The sequence below is a fragment of the Antechinus flavipes genome, chromosome 1, assembly GCF_016432865.1.
Source record: "Antechinus flavipes isolate AdamAnt ecotype Samford, QLD, Australia chromosome 1, AdamAnt_v2, whole genome shotgun sequence".
In the NCBI taxonomy this organism is placed as follows: Eukaryota; Metazoa; Chordata; class Mammalia; order Dasyuromorphia; family Dasyuridae; genus Antechinus; species Antechinus flavipes.
The window spans coordinates 29,642,803-29,657,969 of NC_067398.1; the positions used below are offsets into that span (position 1 = coordinate 29,642,803).

A 15,167-nucleotide genomic window follows, 5' to 3' on the forward strand; every position below is an offset into this window, starting at 1 on the left:
GAGGGAAGAAGAGGGGGAAGAAGGGATGGAAAACGAGAAAGGAGAAAAGGAAGAAGAAGGAGAGGAGGTGGAATGAGAGACAGAAACAGACAAGAGAGAGGAAGCAGAGAGAAAGGGAGAGAAAGAGAGAGAGAGAGGAGGGGAGAAAAAAGGAGGGAGGGAAGAGAGGGAAAGCTCTAAGTTATCTTAACTCATAAAAATTGTTCTCTTTACAATGTATAAGATTGAAATCAAGAGCTTAGTCTTTCCCTTTCCTTAAAAAGTGAGGAATGGTTTTCAGGTTTTGCCATACTTGAAATAACTCAAAGAAATAAAAATTGAGATGCAGTGGGAGAAATCTGGAAATCCATAGTCAATTGCACATCCCCAATCCAGAGATTCCATTCATTCTTGACTCTCCTGGAGCAGGCCTCCATGCCTGGTGTTTTCAACTCAGTCCTACCTTTCAGCTTTTTCTTCCTTCCTCCCTCCCTCTCTCCTCCCTTCCTCCTTCTCTCCCTTCCTCCCTCTCTCCCTTTCTCTTTTCTTCCTTCCATTCTTCCTTCTGGTTTTTTTGCATTGGATCACTTACGATTACTGAAAGTAAGGCGAATTTAGTAGGTTTATGACTATGTTTTAATGGAATGAAACTGGGAACTGGGCAAGCCTGAACACAAAAAGCATGTGTTTATTATTTCTGACCTTTGTATCCACACTTTAGAGTGAATGTGCAAACCTGGTTGTGATCGCTATCAAGAAATACTAGCCAGCTTACCGAGTGTTTCTGACACTATTAGGCAATGGTTCTCAAACTTTTGTTTTCAATATCTTTCTCCTATTAAAAATTCTTGAGGATCTCTCCAAAGCGTTTTTGTTTATCTGGATTATATTTATAGACATTTACCATATTGGAAATAAAAAGTATTTTTGAATTTGTAGACCCCCTAAAAGGGTTTCAGAGATCCCCATGATTCTCTAGACCATACTTTGAGAACCACTGCTATTAGGAGTCCCTACAATGTCAATTTTTTTTTTTTTAAAGGCCTACGATTCACAATTAAGAGAGGAGGTGGTCATATTAGTGAAAATATTTTCTTAATAGATAATAAACAGGATTAATGTTGGATTAATGAGTGATTGTTGATGAAGAAAAATTTCTAAAGGTTTGGGTTTTTTGCTTGTTTTGTATTTTGCCTATCTGCTAAAATCAGTTTTTCTTTCTCTTCTGTTTATCAGCCAAATAGAGCATTAGTTCAAATCCAGCCTTAGACACTTACTAGCTGTGTGACTCTCGGCAAGTCACTTAACTAGGTTTGCCTCTGTTTCCTCATCTGTAAAATGAGCTGGAGAGGAAAATCATTCCTGGCAAGAGGTGATCTCCCCCACTGTTCACTCTCTCTTCCTCCTGAAATATCTTCATAGTATTTTGAAGAGATTTTATATTGACTTATCTGTCTATTAATGTACTGTAGCCCTCCCCCTGCTCCAACATAGAGCACATAGTAGGCACTTTAATACATGAGAAGTAGTCCTGATTTCTTTCCCAAGAAAACCCCAAATGGGGTCACAGAAAGCCGGGCACAACTGAAAAATGACTTACTGACAAAAACATGTATGTATGAATATATCTTTTGATCTTCAAAATGACCCTGGGAGATAGGAACTATTATTCTCTCCTATTTTATAGATAAGGAAGTTGAGGCAGCAGAGGTTGAAGGGACTTGTCCAGCTTGTAAGTATCTGAGATGGGATTTGAACTCAAGTCTTCATATTAAGCAAGGTGGTGCAGTGGGTAGAGTACCAAGCCTAGATTCAGGAAGTTTCACCTTCCTGAGTTCAATTTTGGCCCAAGATACTTCAACTAGTCATTTAAAACTAAGAGTCAGATAGCAATACCACCACTACAACTTCATTTAAAGAAAATCATAGATTTCTGGATAATTCTCTTTTCAAATGAAAACTAGGGGTTGGGAGGAAAGACATTTATATCCAATTTTTAAAAATTTGGGTCAAGTCTATTTAAAGAAATCCTGATATACAAAAGAGGCAAGGGAGGGGGAGGGGGAAGATGGGAGGATCGATTGTTGCATATCCAAGGATTTTTTGCTTTAGAGACTTATTTAAATATCAGTTTCCCCCAGTCCATATCAAGTATGATTTGCTTAGCACAATCTGGCACACAGCCGGTGTTTAATAAATGCTTATTAATTCATTTATAAAAATGCAACTTCTCAGCAATAGTTCCACTTTATAAATAATGGAACAGAGACTTAATCTTAAGCCTCCTAAATATTACTCTGATGCAAATCCATCAGCTGGGAAGAGCTCTCTGGTGCTCCTGGAGCATGAGTTCCTGGTAGCATCTCTAGAAAGGTCGATGTAGGCCTCCTGGAAGGTGCTTCATTATTTATTTTGATCATTTCTGATAAGAGGTATCCAAGCCTTTCTAGGCCATCGTCCAAGAGACTTGGGTTTCAGTCTCAGGCTGTATCGGTGTGTCTACGGCCCCGGGCAAGTCCCCTGCCTCCTAGTCTTGGTTTCACAACCCTAATGCATGGGTTATGTTTATTTCCATCACTCGGAGGTAGATGGAGGGGAGTGATTGATGGGAATGGTAATGCTTTGAAGATGAAAAGTGCTGAGCCCCATGATTAGCTTGGCTATTTAGGGAGGGTCTGGCTCTTCTTTTAAAACTCAGGAAAGCAGGGTCTAGGTGAGAGGCGTCCGGTTCTATTATTATGGCTTCTGGATACTTCAGTGACATGGATGCCGAGGGGATGGCATAGGGAAAGTCTCTGCTTTCATTCCAGCCCCTTTCCACTTCTTCCACCATAACGTCCACAAAATGAAATTTCTGAAATACGGACCTGAGCTCGTTACCCTCCCTACTCAGAAACTTTCAGTGTCTCCCTGGTGCCCTAAAGACAAAGGACAAAATCCACAGCTTGAAGGATCTTCACAAGCTTAGCTCAACAAGGCATAGGCACATAGTAGGAACTTATAAATATTTTTTGACCAACTGGCAATCTGCCTCTCATCCTATTGAAACGAGCACTCTGTAATCAGAGATCCTGGGTTCAAAACCTGCTTCTGATGCTGGAGAATACCTTAGGAAAGTTCTCATAATTTCAATTCCTCCAGCACGGAACTTGCTGGTCTCTGGGGTCCCTGCTGGTCACTCTTTTTTATGTATCTTATAGACTATTTCCAAAACCGGAGCCAGAGGCCAAAACTGGGAAGAGGGGTATGGAGATAGGAGAAGACTAGTATTTAACTGTGCTAAGCAAATATTATCCTACCTGGGATCAAGTCTTGGCTCTTGTGTGCTCATTGGCAAATTTCTGGCCCTTAGTTTCCTCATCATAAAATGAAGGGGATGGGTTCAATGGCCTCCAAGGTCTAGCTGAAATCTCTGCTCTTGTGATCCCACCTCAGGAGCAGGTCTAGAACACACTCCCTCCTTTTCCCTACTTCACAAAACCCCTACTTTCCTCTAAATCAGCTCCAATACCTTCTCCATGACGCCTCCCTGATCTTCATTCTCTTTTTCTCCTAAAACAGCTTCATAGTATTTTGAATAGATTTTATACTGACTGTTTATTTATTATTTATTTATTCATATTTATTATATGAATGTATTGTGGCTTTTCTTCTCTTAGAGACTGTTTGCTCCATCATACAGCACATAGTAGGCACTTTAATATATGAGAAGTAGCACTGAGCTGTGTTTGTACCAAGAAGCCTATTCTTCCATCCCATTGACAGTCCTGGCCTTTCCATTGGTTCTTATTGAGTAACAATCATTGGTCAACTAGATATGGACACAGTGAAAGCAAAACTGGTCAATTCAGAGAGATTTCTGATCAGTTCAAGTGATTTTCTTTTTTTTCCCCTTTAAACATGGCTTATAGTAAGCACAGTTCAAGGTGCTTTATGGATGAGAAAAAGTCTTTCCCATAATTACCCTGTGAGGTAGGTACTATGGGCATTATTAACTACTTTATAGGTGAGGATAAAAGGCCCAGAAGTCACTTTTTCCCCACCATCCCCAGAGATCTTAAACCTGGTTTGCTTTTAAAAATTACAATTTATGTGCAAATGTGTAAGAGCCATATCCACTCCAAATATTCACACAGATTATTAACCGTTGTAGACTCCCCAGTTCGTATTGGTCTGTTCAGCCACAGTCAGATACGCTGTACCTTGACCCAATTTGAGAACAAAAGACAACAGCCAGCTAATGACAGGGTGCCCCATCTTTGAAAAATTAAAATAAATTTATGATTCAAGATTTATAAAACTAAATTTAAGGAATTAAACAAAATTCCATCTTAATTTCAATAGAGTTCTATGTGTTTACAAATACTGTTCTGAAAAGGGCTCCACAGGCTGGTGAACCAGCCTGCCAAAAGATCTACACTATTTCTTCCTCTGAACCCATGATTTTGAGAGGCAGGTGTGGAAGGGATCTCAGAAGCCACCCAGATTATTCTCCTCATCTCATAGCTGAGACAATAGACCCAGAGGGAATGGAGGGACTTGTCCAAAATCACATAAATAGGAAGCACTCGAGGGTCTTTGTGATTCCACAACCAGTGAGCTTTGGCCTGTACTATGAAGAACCAAAAGCGCAGAAAACAGAGCTCTCCATATGACTTTTACTTCTGAGATGGTTCAAGGGGTCTTAGCAATTTTTTCTCAAAATCATGTAAAACAACAAAAGCTTACTTTTCGAGGCTTTATTTTATCTTGTAAATCATACTGGCCAATTCCTTTATAGCTGATTCCGAGCCACCAAGGAATGCCTTGTTTATCCTATAAAATGGAAAAAAACAAACAAACAAACAAACCATGAGACATAATTAATCCATCCCTTCAGAGAGTGAGCTATACTCCATCCTTAAAGTATTAGTGGCTTGAAAATACAGGGAACAAGTCCATATTCTTAAGAGTTTTCTGAAATGATGGCAGTAATAGCAGCAGTCAGCATTTATATAGTGGTTTATTTAAGGTTTACAAAATATTTGACAAATATCATGTCATCCTTATTTTAGTCTCTCAATACCCCTTTAAAGCTCTGAATGAGAAGTAGAACATTATTATTTTTGCCAGAGATGAAATGCTTGGCAATTCAAACAAGAATTCATGATCCAGATTCCTTTTGGCCCTTTGCTTTCTTGAGGAGAGCTTAAGGAAGGTCTGCTCAATAGGGACAAAACGGTGTTAGATATTAGCAAAACTACGAGCAGGCTGTACTGGAGCCAGTTCCACTCAGCTTAGGGATGTTGATCATTAAATTTCAGTGTAAGCATTTACACCTCAGAAATAAACAAAGACTATAGAACAGGGCTAGATTTATTATTTTATTGATTGCCTAAATTTTAGAAAATCTCTAGACTTAGAGAAAAATGTTAATAATGCAGTTCATGTATTAAACTTTAATTAAAGCTAATTAAATTTAAAGATATGTCATTCATACATTTTTGGGGTTCAAATATGAGAAGTAGCACTGAGCTGTGTTTGTACCAAAATGAAGCCTATTCTTCCATCCTATTGACAATCCTGGTCTTTCCATTGGTTCTTATTGAGTAACAATCATTGGTCAACTAGATGTGGACACAGTGAAAGCAAAACTGATCATCCAGCCACATGGAATGGGGTCAGTTGTTAAACATTTCCCAACTCTGACAAGTTAAATATGTCAAGAGTCACAATATTTAGAGAGATTACAATATAGTGGACAAGCCTTACTACAAAAAAAAAAAAAAAAAAAAAAAAAAAATCAGTTACTTTTATTTACCAGAAAGGATTATTCTTTGATTAGGCCACTTAAATGGACATTTTTGTTTCTACTTTATGGTCTACAAATCTTAACGTATTAGATGCAGTCCAAGAACAGCTATTAGGAATGTTGACAGGAGAGGCATTAGATAATGATAATCCATTCACATTAAACTGAAAATTATTTTTACACTTAGAAACACTCTGAAAATATTGTTTGAACACATTTCCTGATAGTTGAATTATTTCTTTTAATAGTTCTTAATAAGTTAAAAAAAAAAACCCTCAACACTTGGGATTCTGACATTTGCAAAATTGTAATACAGTTTAAAACTTAGAAAAATTATGTATAAAATAAAATAAAACAAAAATTTCGTCAAAATATATTTACCTTTACTCCATAATAATGAACTCCATAAGTAGGCAGAGCTTCTACTATTTTCATATACCTGCAGAAAATCAGTATATTTCATTATTTTTATAAAAATTAATTCTATTAAGAGTAATAAAAGTAAAATTATGTTAAGTGACCACTGAAAAGTGCAAATGACATTGGGGTATGATATGCTACTGCCAGCTTTCCTGTGCACACTTTATCGGCCCCCACAGATGTGCCAGCTGCCGTGACTAACGTCTCTTACCCTAGTTGTAATAAAATAAAACTTTCCTGTGAGTAATGTATTTTTGCTTATCAAAATTTCAGGAAGTTGAGAACAAAACTTCACTTTCAAAAAGACCTTTAGAACTGTTCTTTTTGACGTATCAAGGAAAAGGGCTACTTTATTAAAAATAGGGGATATCTCTGGTATGGAAAATTTTTCTGTTACAAACCCAGAGGCAACCAGTTCTTGGTGATGATGTGACTATGACTGAACAAAGAAAAGCAGTATTAATAAAAGCATCAGGCAGTGTTTATTCTGTTAACAGGTTTCAACTTGTAGCGCCATGTTCCCAATGACCAAAAGCCACCACGTCTGATACAGCAATTTTCAAATTTGGTTTTTACTCAAAGCCAAAAGTATTTTGCAAATTCATCCATCCAGTATTTATAGAGTACCCAATCCAAGGCACAGTGCTAAAAACTAAGACAATACAAAAATGAATAAAGGAACCGTGTTAGCGCAGGGATTTTGTTCAGGCAGTGTTGTATCAGACAGGCTTTGAGATATCTTATAACTCAGGGAAATCTCTGATTATGCAATGCCTGCTCTGGAGGCTTTAAAACAGTGAGGGAGGATAAGACCAGCACATAAATAACTGTAATACACATTTTAAAAATGATAAATGCAACGAGAGATATAAATAATGTGCTTTGGGGATTACACTAGGGAGCCAGCACATCTGGCTAGTGATGGAGGCAGAATTTGTGGCAGGCTCTGAAGGATGAGAAGGATTGTTACTGACAGAGATGAAGTAGTTGTCTTCCAGGTGGAGGGAACTAAAAGGAAGGATTTGGACTCAAAGCAGGAAGTGATCATGAATACAAGTGAACATCACCAAGAATAAATCCTCAAGGGATTATTCTATCACTATTAAGAAGCACTTGCAAAAAGCACCAAATTTGGGAAGCAAAGGATCCAAGTTCCAATCAGAGCAGGCTATCTATCTGCTATTAATGTGACCTTAGACAAGGCTCCTTGCAGACTCAGCTTTTTCTTCTTCACAATGAAAATAAGACTAGATGAAAAATTCTCATATAATTTTAGGTTTGGAAATATTTGTTCCTTTTTTCAACAAACATTTATTGAATATATAGATATAATATGAAAAGTATTAGTACTAGAGGTCTCGGTTTCCTCATCTGTAAAATGAGAATAATAATAATAGTAACAGTAAAAATATTTCCCTAGCTCCTGAGGATGAAATGAGCCAGTATTTGTAAAGCATTTTGTTATTGTTGCTGTTATGATTCTAGTTTTCAATAACTGAGAAAGGGTAATGGCCACAACCTTATTTTCAACTGAGAGACTTGGAAAGTTCATTTTAAGCATTTTATTCACAATCCAAGTTCAGAATTCACAAGGACTACCAGGGTGGAGTGCCTGTTTTTATAAAAATGTATTTCTTGGTGTATCATTGTGGGTTTTATAAGAACAGCAAAAGAACGTAATTCAAGAAATGGTATTCTTCCAAATAAAATATCCTTTTAGTTCCCTAAAGTCTGGGCTAAGTAACCATTTCCAGGCATATAAATGGTTCCTTAAAACTATCTTCACAATTATTTGTAAATATGTGTTTTTTTCTTCTCTCCCCAACTCATTTCTTGTGACAAAGATTTGAAAAGAAAAAAAAAAAAGAATTCAGGAAATTAATCAATACATTGACCATTGTTGATAGTATATAAAATATTCTCCACTCATTATCCCAACCTTCTGCCCAGCAAGAAGGGAGGCTATGTTCTTTCATCTCTTCTCTGGACCCAAGCTTGGTCCAAGCTTGATGGTATGTTTTGCTTTTCGATAGGACACATTTAAGAATGCCTGCCTTCAACATTCTATTTTGTCTTTGAAACCCTATAATCCCCAACATAATGAAACTCAGAATTAGAGGAAAAGCCCATTCTATTGGCAGAGAAAAATGCATTATTCTCAGATACCCTGACTATGTTATGCTCCCTCAACCAAAAGAAACCACAGGTTTGAACTAAGTTTATCTTGCCTGAGTAGTAGCCACACTGAAGAAATGATACTGAAAAGATGAAAAGAACTCTGAAGTTATTACAAGGAAAAGTGAGTTATCTGATACTGAGAAATTATTCTAAACCACTTTTTGATTCTTTCTAAAAAGACATCTCACAGCTATCTCTATTTGGGAGTAGGAGAGAGAATCTCTGAGTTCAATGGTGTGGGGAACTCCCAAGGGGAAAATTCCTTCATGGATGTCAATCAAAAATTCATTTACAATCCAAAGATTAGTGAATTTTCTCAGGCAGCCGTAGAGTGGGTGATTTGCCTCCGGCCTCACCCAATTATTTAATATCTGAGATAGGAGGCAGATCAGTATCCCATTCTATTTCCTTACCAAAAATAGTGTATATCTCATAAATTGTGTCAAAAAAGGCCAAGGTTTCCTTGGGCTCAAAGACTTGTAAAAATAATAATGATTAGAGGATCGTAGATTTATAGCTGGAAGACCCTCAACTCCCAATTTTACAAGTGGTTTTGAAAAAGAAAGTGACTGGGTAAAAAGTAGATATGGGTTAGTACCACATAACCATGGGTATTATGCTATGAGTTAGTATCACAATAATCAAAGATAGAAGGGCAGCACGGTTTATTGAAAAAAATTATTGAATAACAACATTTATCTGACTGAAGGAACAGAAGGTCAAGAACCTCACAGGGAATAATAATAAAAAGAGGGGGAAAAGGGGGGAGAGTTGCCAAATTATACAACAAAACAGTATTCATAAAAATTATTTAGTACTGATATCAAGTGGAAAAGTTGATCAGTGAAACTAATTGGGTACACAAAGATATAGAAGCAATCAATATGGTAGTATGGTGTTTCAAATATCAGGACAATTACTAGGGTAAGGGAAACACTGCCAAGGAAACGGTTTAGAGCAACAGTCACACCATATACCACAATAAACTCCAAATATGTACGTCTATAGACAACTGGGTGGTACATGGGAGAGAGAGAGAGACTTGGTAGTCAAAAAATTGAGTTCAAATTCAGTCTAGAAGATATTTAGTTGTGATTCTGGATAAGTCGCTTAATTCTCTCAATTTCTCATCTTTAAAATGGGAACAGGAGTATCTACATCAAAAGGAATTGGGCAGCTAGGTGGTACAATTGATCTGAATTTAAATCTGGCCTTCAGACACTGACTAGTTATGTGACCCTGGGCAAGTCACTTAATCCTGTTTGTCTCAGTTTCCTCATCTGTAGAATGAGCTGTAGAATGAATAGGAAACTGTGTGGCCCTGGGCAAGTCATTTAACTCAGTTTTCTCATTTGTTTAAAAAAAAATGAGCTGAGAAAAAAATGGCAAATTGTTCTAGTATCTTTGTCCATATGGACAGGGTCATAAAACACCACACATGATTAAAATGACTAAACCACAACAAAAGCCTCAGAGGGTTGTTGTAAGAAGCAAATGAAACATAAATAAGAAAAATACTCCCTAAAACCAAGCACTATAAATGAGTTATTAGTATTCTTGTTATTGTTTTTTTAAAAGGTTCCAAATCACTAACAATAAGATGAAGGCATAATAAAATAACTCAGAAGTTATTGGCAAAGTTGACAACTAAGAAAAATAACAACTGTTAAGAGGGGATACTGCTGGTACATCTGTGAAGGATTTATATGTACAAAATATTTATAGCAGCAATTTTTTTTTTTTTTTGTCAAAGAAGTGGGGATAAAGAAATGCTTGTTAATTGGCAAATGGCTAAGCATATGAATGTAATGGGATATTATTTAAGAAACTATGAAAGGGCTGGATATGGTGGGACATTCCTGTAATTCCTGCTATGAGGGACACGAAGTAGGTGGATTTTTAGGGTTTAGGAGTTCTGAGGAGCAGTAGGACCAAAGCTGGTGCTGTCCATACAAAACCTGGGAGGAATGTGGTCTATCCCCAGGAATAATGTGAAGGAAAAGAAGGGGGAAATATTAGGCTCCTATGGAGAAGTAAATTGGTTCAAGATAGTTTTCATGCTGATCAGCAGTACGATCAGGAAGGTTAGGGGCTGCTAATATCCCACCTGGGTGTGAGAGGGAGATTCTGATCTCAAGAAAGTAACAAAAGGAAGGGAAGGATACAGAAAGAAAAAAGAAAGAAAAAGAAATGAAGAAAGAGATCAGATTAAGAGAAGTTTGACAGGGCTTAGGTGAACTGATAATAGTGAAAGGGAAATAAATATCTTATTTATAAAATGAAGGAATTGGACAAGATGATCTCTCAGATTCCTTCTAGCTCAAAGTCCTAGGAAAGATTTTTCAATATAATCATATGTCCTTTTAAAATGATGTGTTCTTAGCAAAAATATAGTTGCATTTTATAAACAGAGAATATGTTAACAAGTTTACTGTAGAAACAGGATAGTTAATTTTATTTGTTTCCTGTATAAGTAGGTCATGGTCCAAGTACACTGTAGTAGATGTATTCTGATAAAATATAAGATTAAACTGAGGAAAGGAGTATAAAGATATTGTCTATGATTTTAGATACTAGAAAACAGTGTTTTGGTTTTCTCACAATTTGTCCTATATTTGATGAGAGGTGGCAGTGAGGCAATACACAAGATAAATACAAATCAAAACAATTGGCAGATTTCACCTTACACCTTGACAACTAGCAGATGACAAAAGATGGAAATCTTCATTGTTGAAGGGGTTGGAGAAAGACAAGTACAATAATGCATTATTGGTAGAGCTATGAATTTGTCCAATTATTCTATAAAACAATTTCTAATTATCCTAAGAAAATGACTAAAACATTCATTCTCTTTGGATGGACTGCTACACATTCTAAGAAGGTAGCAATGATTAAAAAGGTCTCAGGTATACAAAAATATCCAGAGCAGCAATTCTTTTTGTGTGGTAGCATAAAACTGGAAACGAAATAGATGTCTATTGCTAGTCAAGCTACTATGTGAATGTAATTGAATATTGTTGCATTGAAAATGATGAAGTGAAATATGGAAAGACACATAACGTGAAGTAAACTGAAAACATTATATCTATAATGACTCCAGCAATGCAGATGGAAAGAACTGCTATAAAATAATTGAAATTGAATGCTCTGACCTAAAAAAAAAGATCAAAACAATTAAGGATGCACTTTCTTTTCTAGTTTCCCACGGGTGAGGGATAATGGGCATGGAACATCACATATAATTGGATGATTAGTGTTGATCAATTTTGCTAAACTGCTTCTTCTCTCTCCCTCAAGTCTTCTCCCTTTCCCTTTCTCCCCATCCCAATAAGAAATGATTCTCAAGAAGAAACAACAAAGAGAGATAGATTATTGGTATATAAGAATTTTTTTTTCCAATTTTAAGAAATAATTTTAAATTAATGTCAAATTCAGGACACAAAATTAACTTCTAACAAATGGATAGCAACTCTAATAATGGGAAAAAAAAAAAAAACCATCCTGAGTGATTAAAAACTGATTTGAAAATATGTACTACAAACCAAAAATACCCAGTGTACCTTTTATTTTTAAAAAAATTCTCTAAAAACCTCCCAATACCTAGTGCAGAAGAAATCAGAGAAAGTGGCAAGACTTGTATGAAATGATAACATACTGATAATGACTATAGCAAGAGAAATGAGAACACCGTGTAAAAGTAGCTAAATTGAGATGAAGTGCAAGGCAGCCAATCTTGGGCTGTGAAAACAAATGACAAAACATATCTCCATATAGAGAAAATGAAATGAACCTCATCTCTCTTCTCTATAGGAGTATGGATTATTAATTTAAGAAGAAAGGAAAGAGAAAGGGAAAGCAGAAAAGGAAAGAGGAAAGGGAAAGAAGGAGGAGAAAACAGAGAAAAAGAAAAAAATGAAAAAATTATTTCCCAATTTGTACTTTCTTGCCATAAATAGTTTGATACATAGTTGATTAGAAAATTTAGTGACAAATTATTTCTAATTATGCAAATGAACATGTGAAACAAGGAAACGATAACAAACAGAGAAAAAAGAAAAATACTCACCTAACAATCGCTTGCCCTCGAGTCAAACCTTTGATTTTTTGATAATGTTCAATTACTTTGTCCTCACTGGTAAAAAAAAAAAAAAAAAAAAAAAAAATCAATTAAAAACACATTAAGCTTATGCTTTTTATATAAGATGATGTCTCAATTTCCTGATCCCCAGATCAGGGAACAGAAAACCTTTATTTTGTTAAACACACAAACAACTCCTTAAAGGAAAGCCTTTTGCAGATTTCTCAGTGTGGCTCAGACAAGAGAAGTTTTTCTTTTCTAACAGGGGAAATCCCATTATAATGCTGTTTCCTGGTTGAGACCCAGGGGCAGAAAAGGTTCAATAAAAAAAGTAACCTGAATATTCTATCCAAAGATAGGTCCAATAAAACTCTAGAAATATTTAGGTATATTAGCATTTCTCCTCTACTCCCTTTTATTTCTCTTGTAGATCTTCTGATAAAAACCTGATTGTCAAAGAGCAGCCCCAATTCTCTCTCTTAGGTCAGCAAACACTATTCTTCTTTGTATTGGAAATATTCCTCACATTCCAACCTTTTAACAGGAAGTCCCTCCCCCAATCCCACCCCCAACTCAATTTTAGAAGGGAGATAAGATCCTAGGTGGAGAACAGCTTTAGCTAACTCTGTTGATTTTTAAGTTGGTGGCCCATGGGTTTATAGGATAATCAACCTCATTATTTAACATAGAGCAATTATCACATTCTACTGAATCATCAACAGAAGGTAGTTAATTTGGATCTTCCTAACATGTCATTTTTGTTTCCACTTTCATATTTTAAAGTTTAGAAGAAAGCAAAATTCAATCATGTCATGAATAATGGGAGGAGATTGCACATTATCTAGAAAATGATTTTATGGATAGGATGAAAATGCAAATAAGTAAACAATTTGGTGAGCTTAGGATCAAACTTCAGTGGCCAAATCACTTTCTACTTTCACAATATTTTCTCATCAGATCCCTTTTCTCTAGTCACATGGCTAAACACCTTAGTTCAGGTTATCACCTTTTGCCTTCATCATTCCGGAACTGCTTCCTAATGGGGTTCCCTCCTCAAGTGTCTCCCTATTCTAGTCCATCCTATGTGGTGCTGGCAAATGACTTTCCTTAAGTGAGTTCTGACTATATCATTCCCCTTCACAGTGAATTCTAGTGACTTTCTGTTGTCCTGACATAAAATATTCGTTTATTTCTGTCTTGTTATTTATAGCCATTAAACAAAGCACAATTCCTGGTGCAGAGTGGGTACTTAATATTTAGTGATTAATGGAGAATTGGGAATTTGAATAGATTTCAAGTTCATTTGAGGCAACTATGTATGTGAAGTGACAGCTTAGAAATGACTAAGGTTCCTGTTAAAAGATACGACATTCCCATTGCTCTCTGCATGGTGGGACTCCATCTGAAATAAGGTGTTTGGTTCTAGAAGCCTTATGTTAGGAGAGACAATGGAGAGCGTTTAGAGGATGGTAATTCAGTTATTCAAAATGTCTCAGGCTCAGGATTTTTAAAAAGCAGAGTCATTGATTCCTTTAAAATATTTGATCAGGTCTCCGATCCCATTCTAAGAATGGTGTTTTTTAAAATGCATAAAATTAAATATATAATATTACAAAGGAAACCAAAAGTCAGTGAAAGATAAAGATGCATTTTTTTTCCTATTCAAGCTCATGGATCCCCTGAAATCTATTCATGGATCTCTAGGTTAAGAACTGGGGAGACTTCTTTTTAGGGAAGAAAAGACTTAAGAGAAAAGATAATTGCTCTCTTGAAATAGTTAAACAGTTCTGATATGCAAGGAGGATTAGGTTTTGCTCTAATTTGGCTATACAGGGTAGAACTAGAAGCTATGGAGTTTACCTAACCTTAATCACTGATGGGGCGTTGCCTCCCTCAGTCAAAATGAGACCTATTCAAGCTAAGGTCCTTAAAAAAGCTAAGGTCTCCCACTGCATCCAGGCCATCTCCAGTCATCCTGATCTATCTGTCTGACCACTGGAGTCAGACCGTGCTAAGGAGGAGAAAGTGAGATTGGTGACTTGACACTTACATGCATGTCACGACATCACTTCCCTGATGTCATGGAACAGTCTTGATCAGTGGTTCTCAAAGTCTGATCCAGAGCATCCTGGGAACCTCTGAAATCTTTTCAGAGAGTCTACAAATTCATAATTAGTTTTTATTTTTAATGTGATCAATATCTATAACTATAAACCACATAAACAAAAACTCTTTGGACAGATCCTCAATCATTTTTAATAGGATAAAGATATTGAGAACCAAAGTTTGAGGACCACTGGTCTTGATGAATAGGAGCAGGAGTTGCCCCACAGGGATTCATCTGCAACTGGCCAGTTGAGCAATTCTTCCTTCTACACTGCAATACATAACCTGTTGTTCTTTCTTAGGCTGAAGAAACAATTCATCAAATACAATGGACACTTGACCATGCTTTATATTAATATTTATATTAAACAAAATCAGGTCTTACTACAGTATTTGCTAGCTACCAAGCATCCTGGTCATTTAATAGCATATCCCAAGATTCTTTTCAGAACTTTATAAAGAATTGCCTCCCAGCTTTCTGGGTCTCAGTTTCCTCCTCAGTAAAAAAGGGTGTTGCCATAGCAGTGGTCCTCAAACTTTTGTTCTCAATATCTTTATCCTATTAAAAATGATGAGTTTTTGTTTATGTGGTTTATAGTTATAGATATTGATCAC

The 15,167-nt window shown here is 36.3% G+C and overlaps 1 protein-coding gene across 2 annotated transcripts in view; it reads right to left on the reverse strand.

The window, feature by feature from the left end:
* FRMD4B (FERM domain containing 4B) overlaps positions 1 to 15,167 on the reverse strand; it is a 350,691-nt gene that overhangs the window by 40,938 nt on the left and 294,586 nt on the right. For both annotated transcript variants that reach the window (XM_051980657.1, XM_051980648.1), the window contains 3 exons: positions 12,435 to 12,500; positions 6,152 to 6,209; positions 4,708 to 4,794 (listed from right to left, as the gene is read on the reverse strand). In XM_051980657.1, the coding sequence (XP_051836617.1) occupies positions 4,708 to 4,794; positions 6,152 to 6,209; positions 12,435 to 12,500 (211 nt within the window). The remainder of the gene's footprint in view (positions 1 to 4,707; positions 4,795 to 6,151; positions 6,210 to 12,434; positions 12,501 to 15,167) is intronic.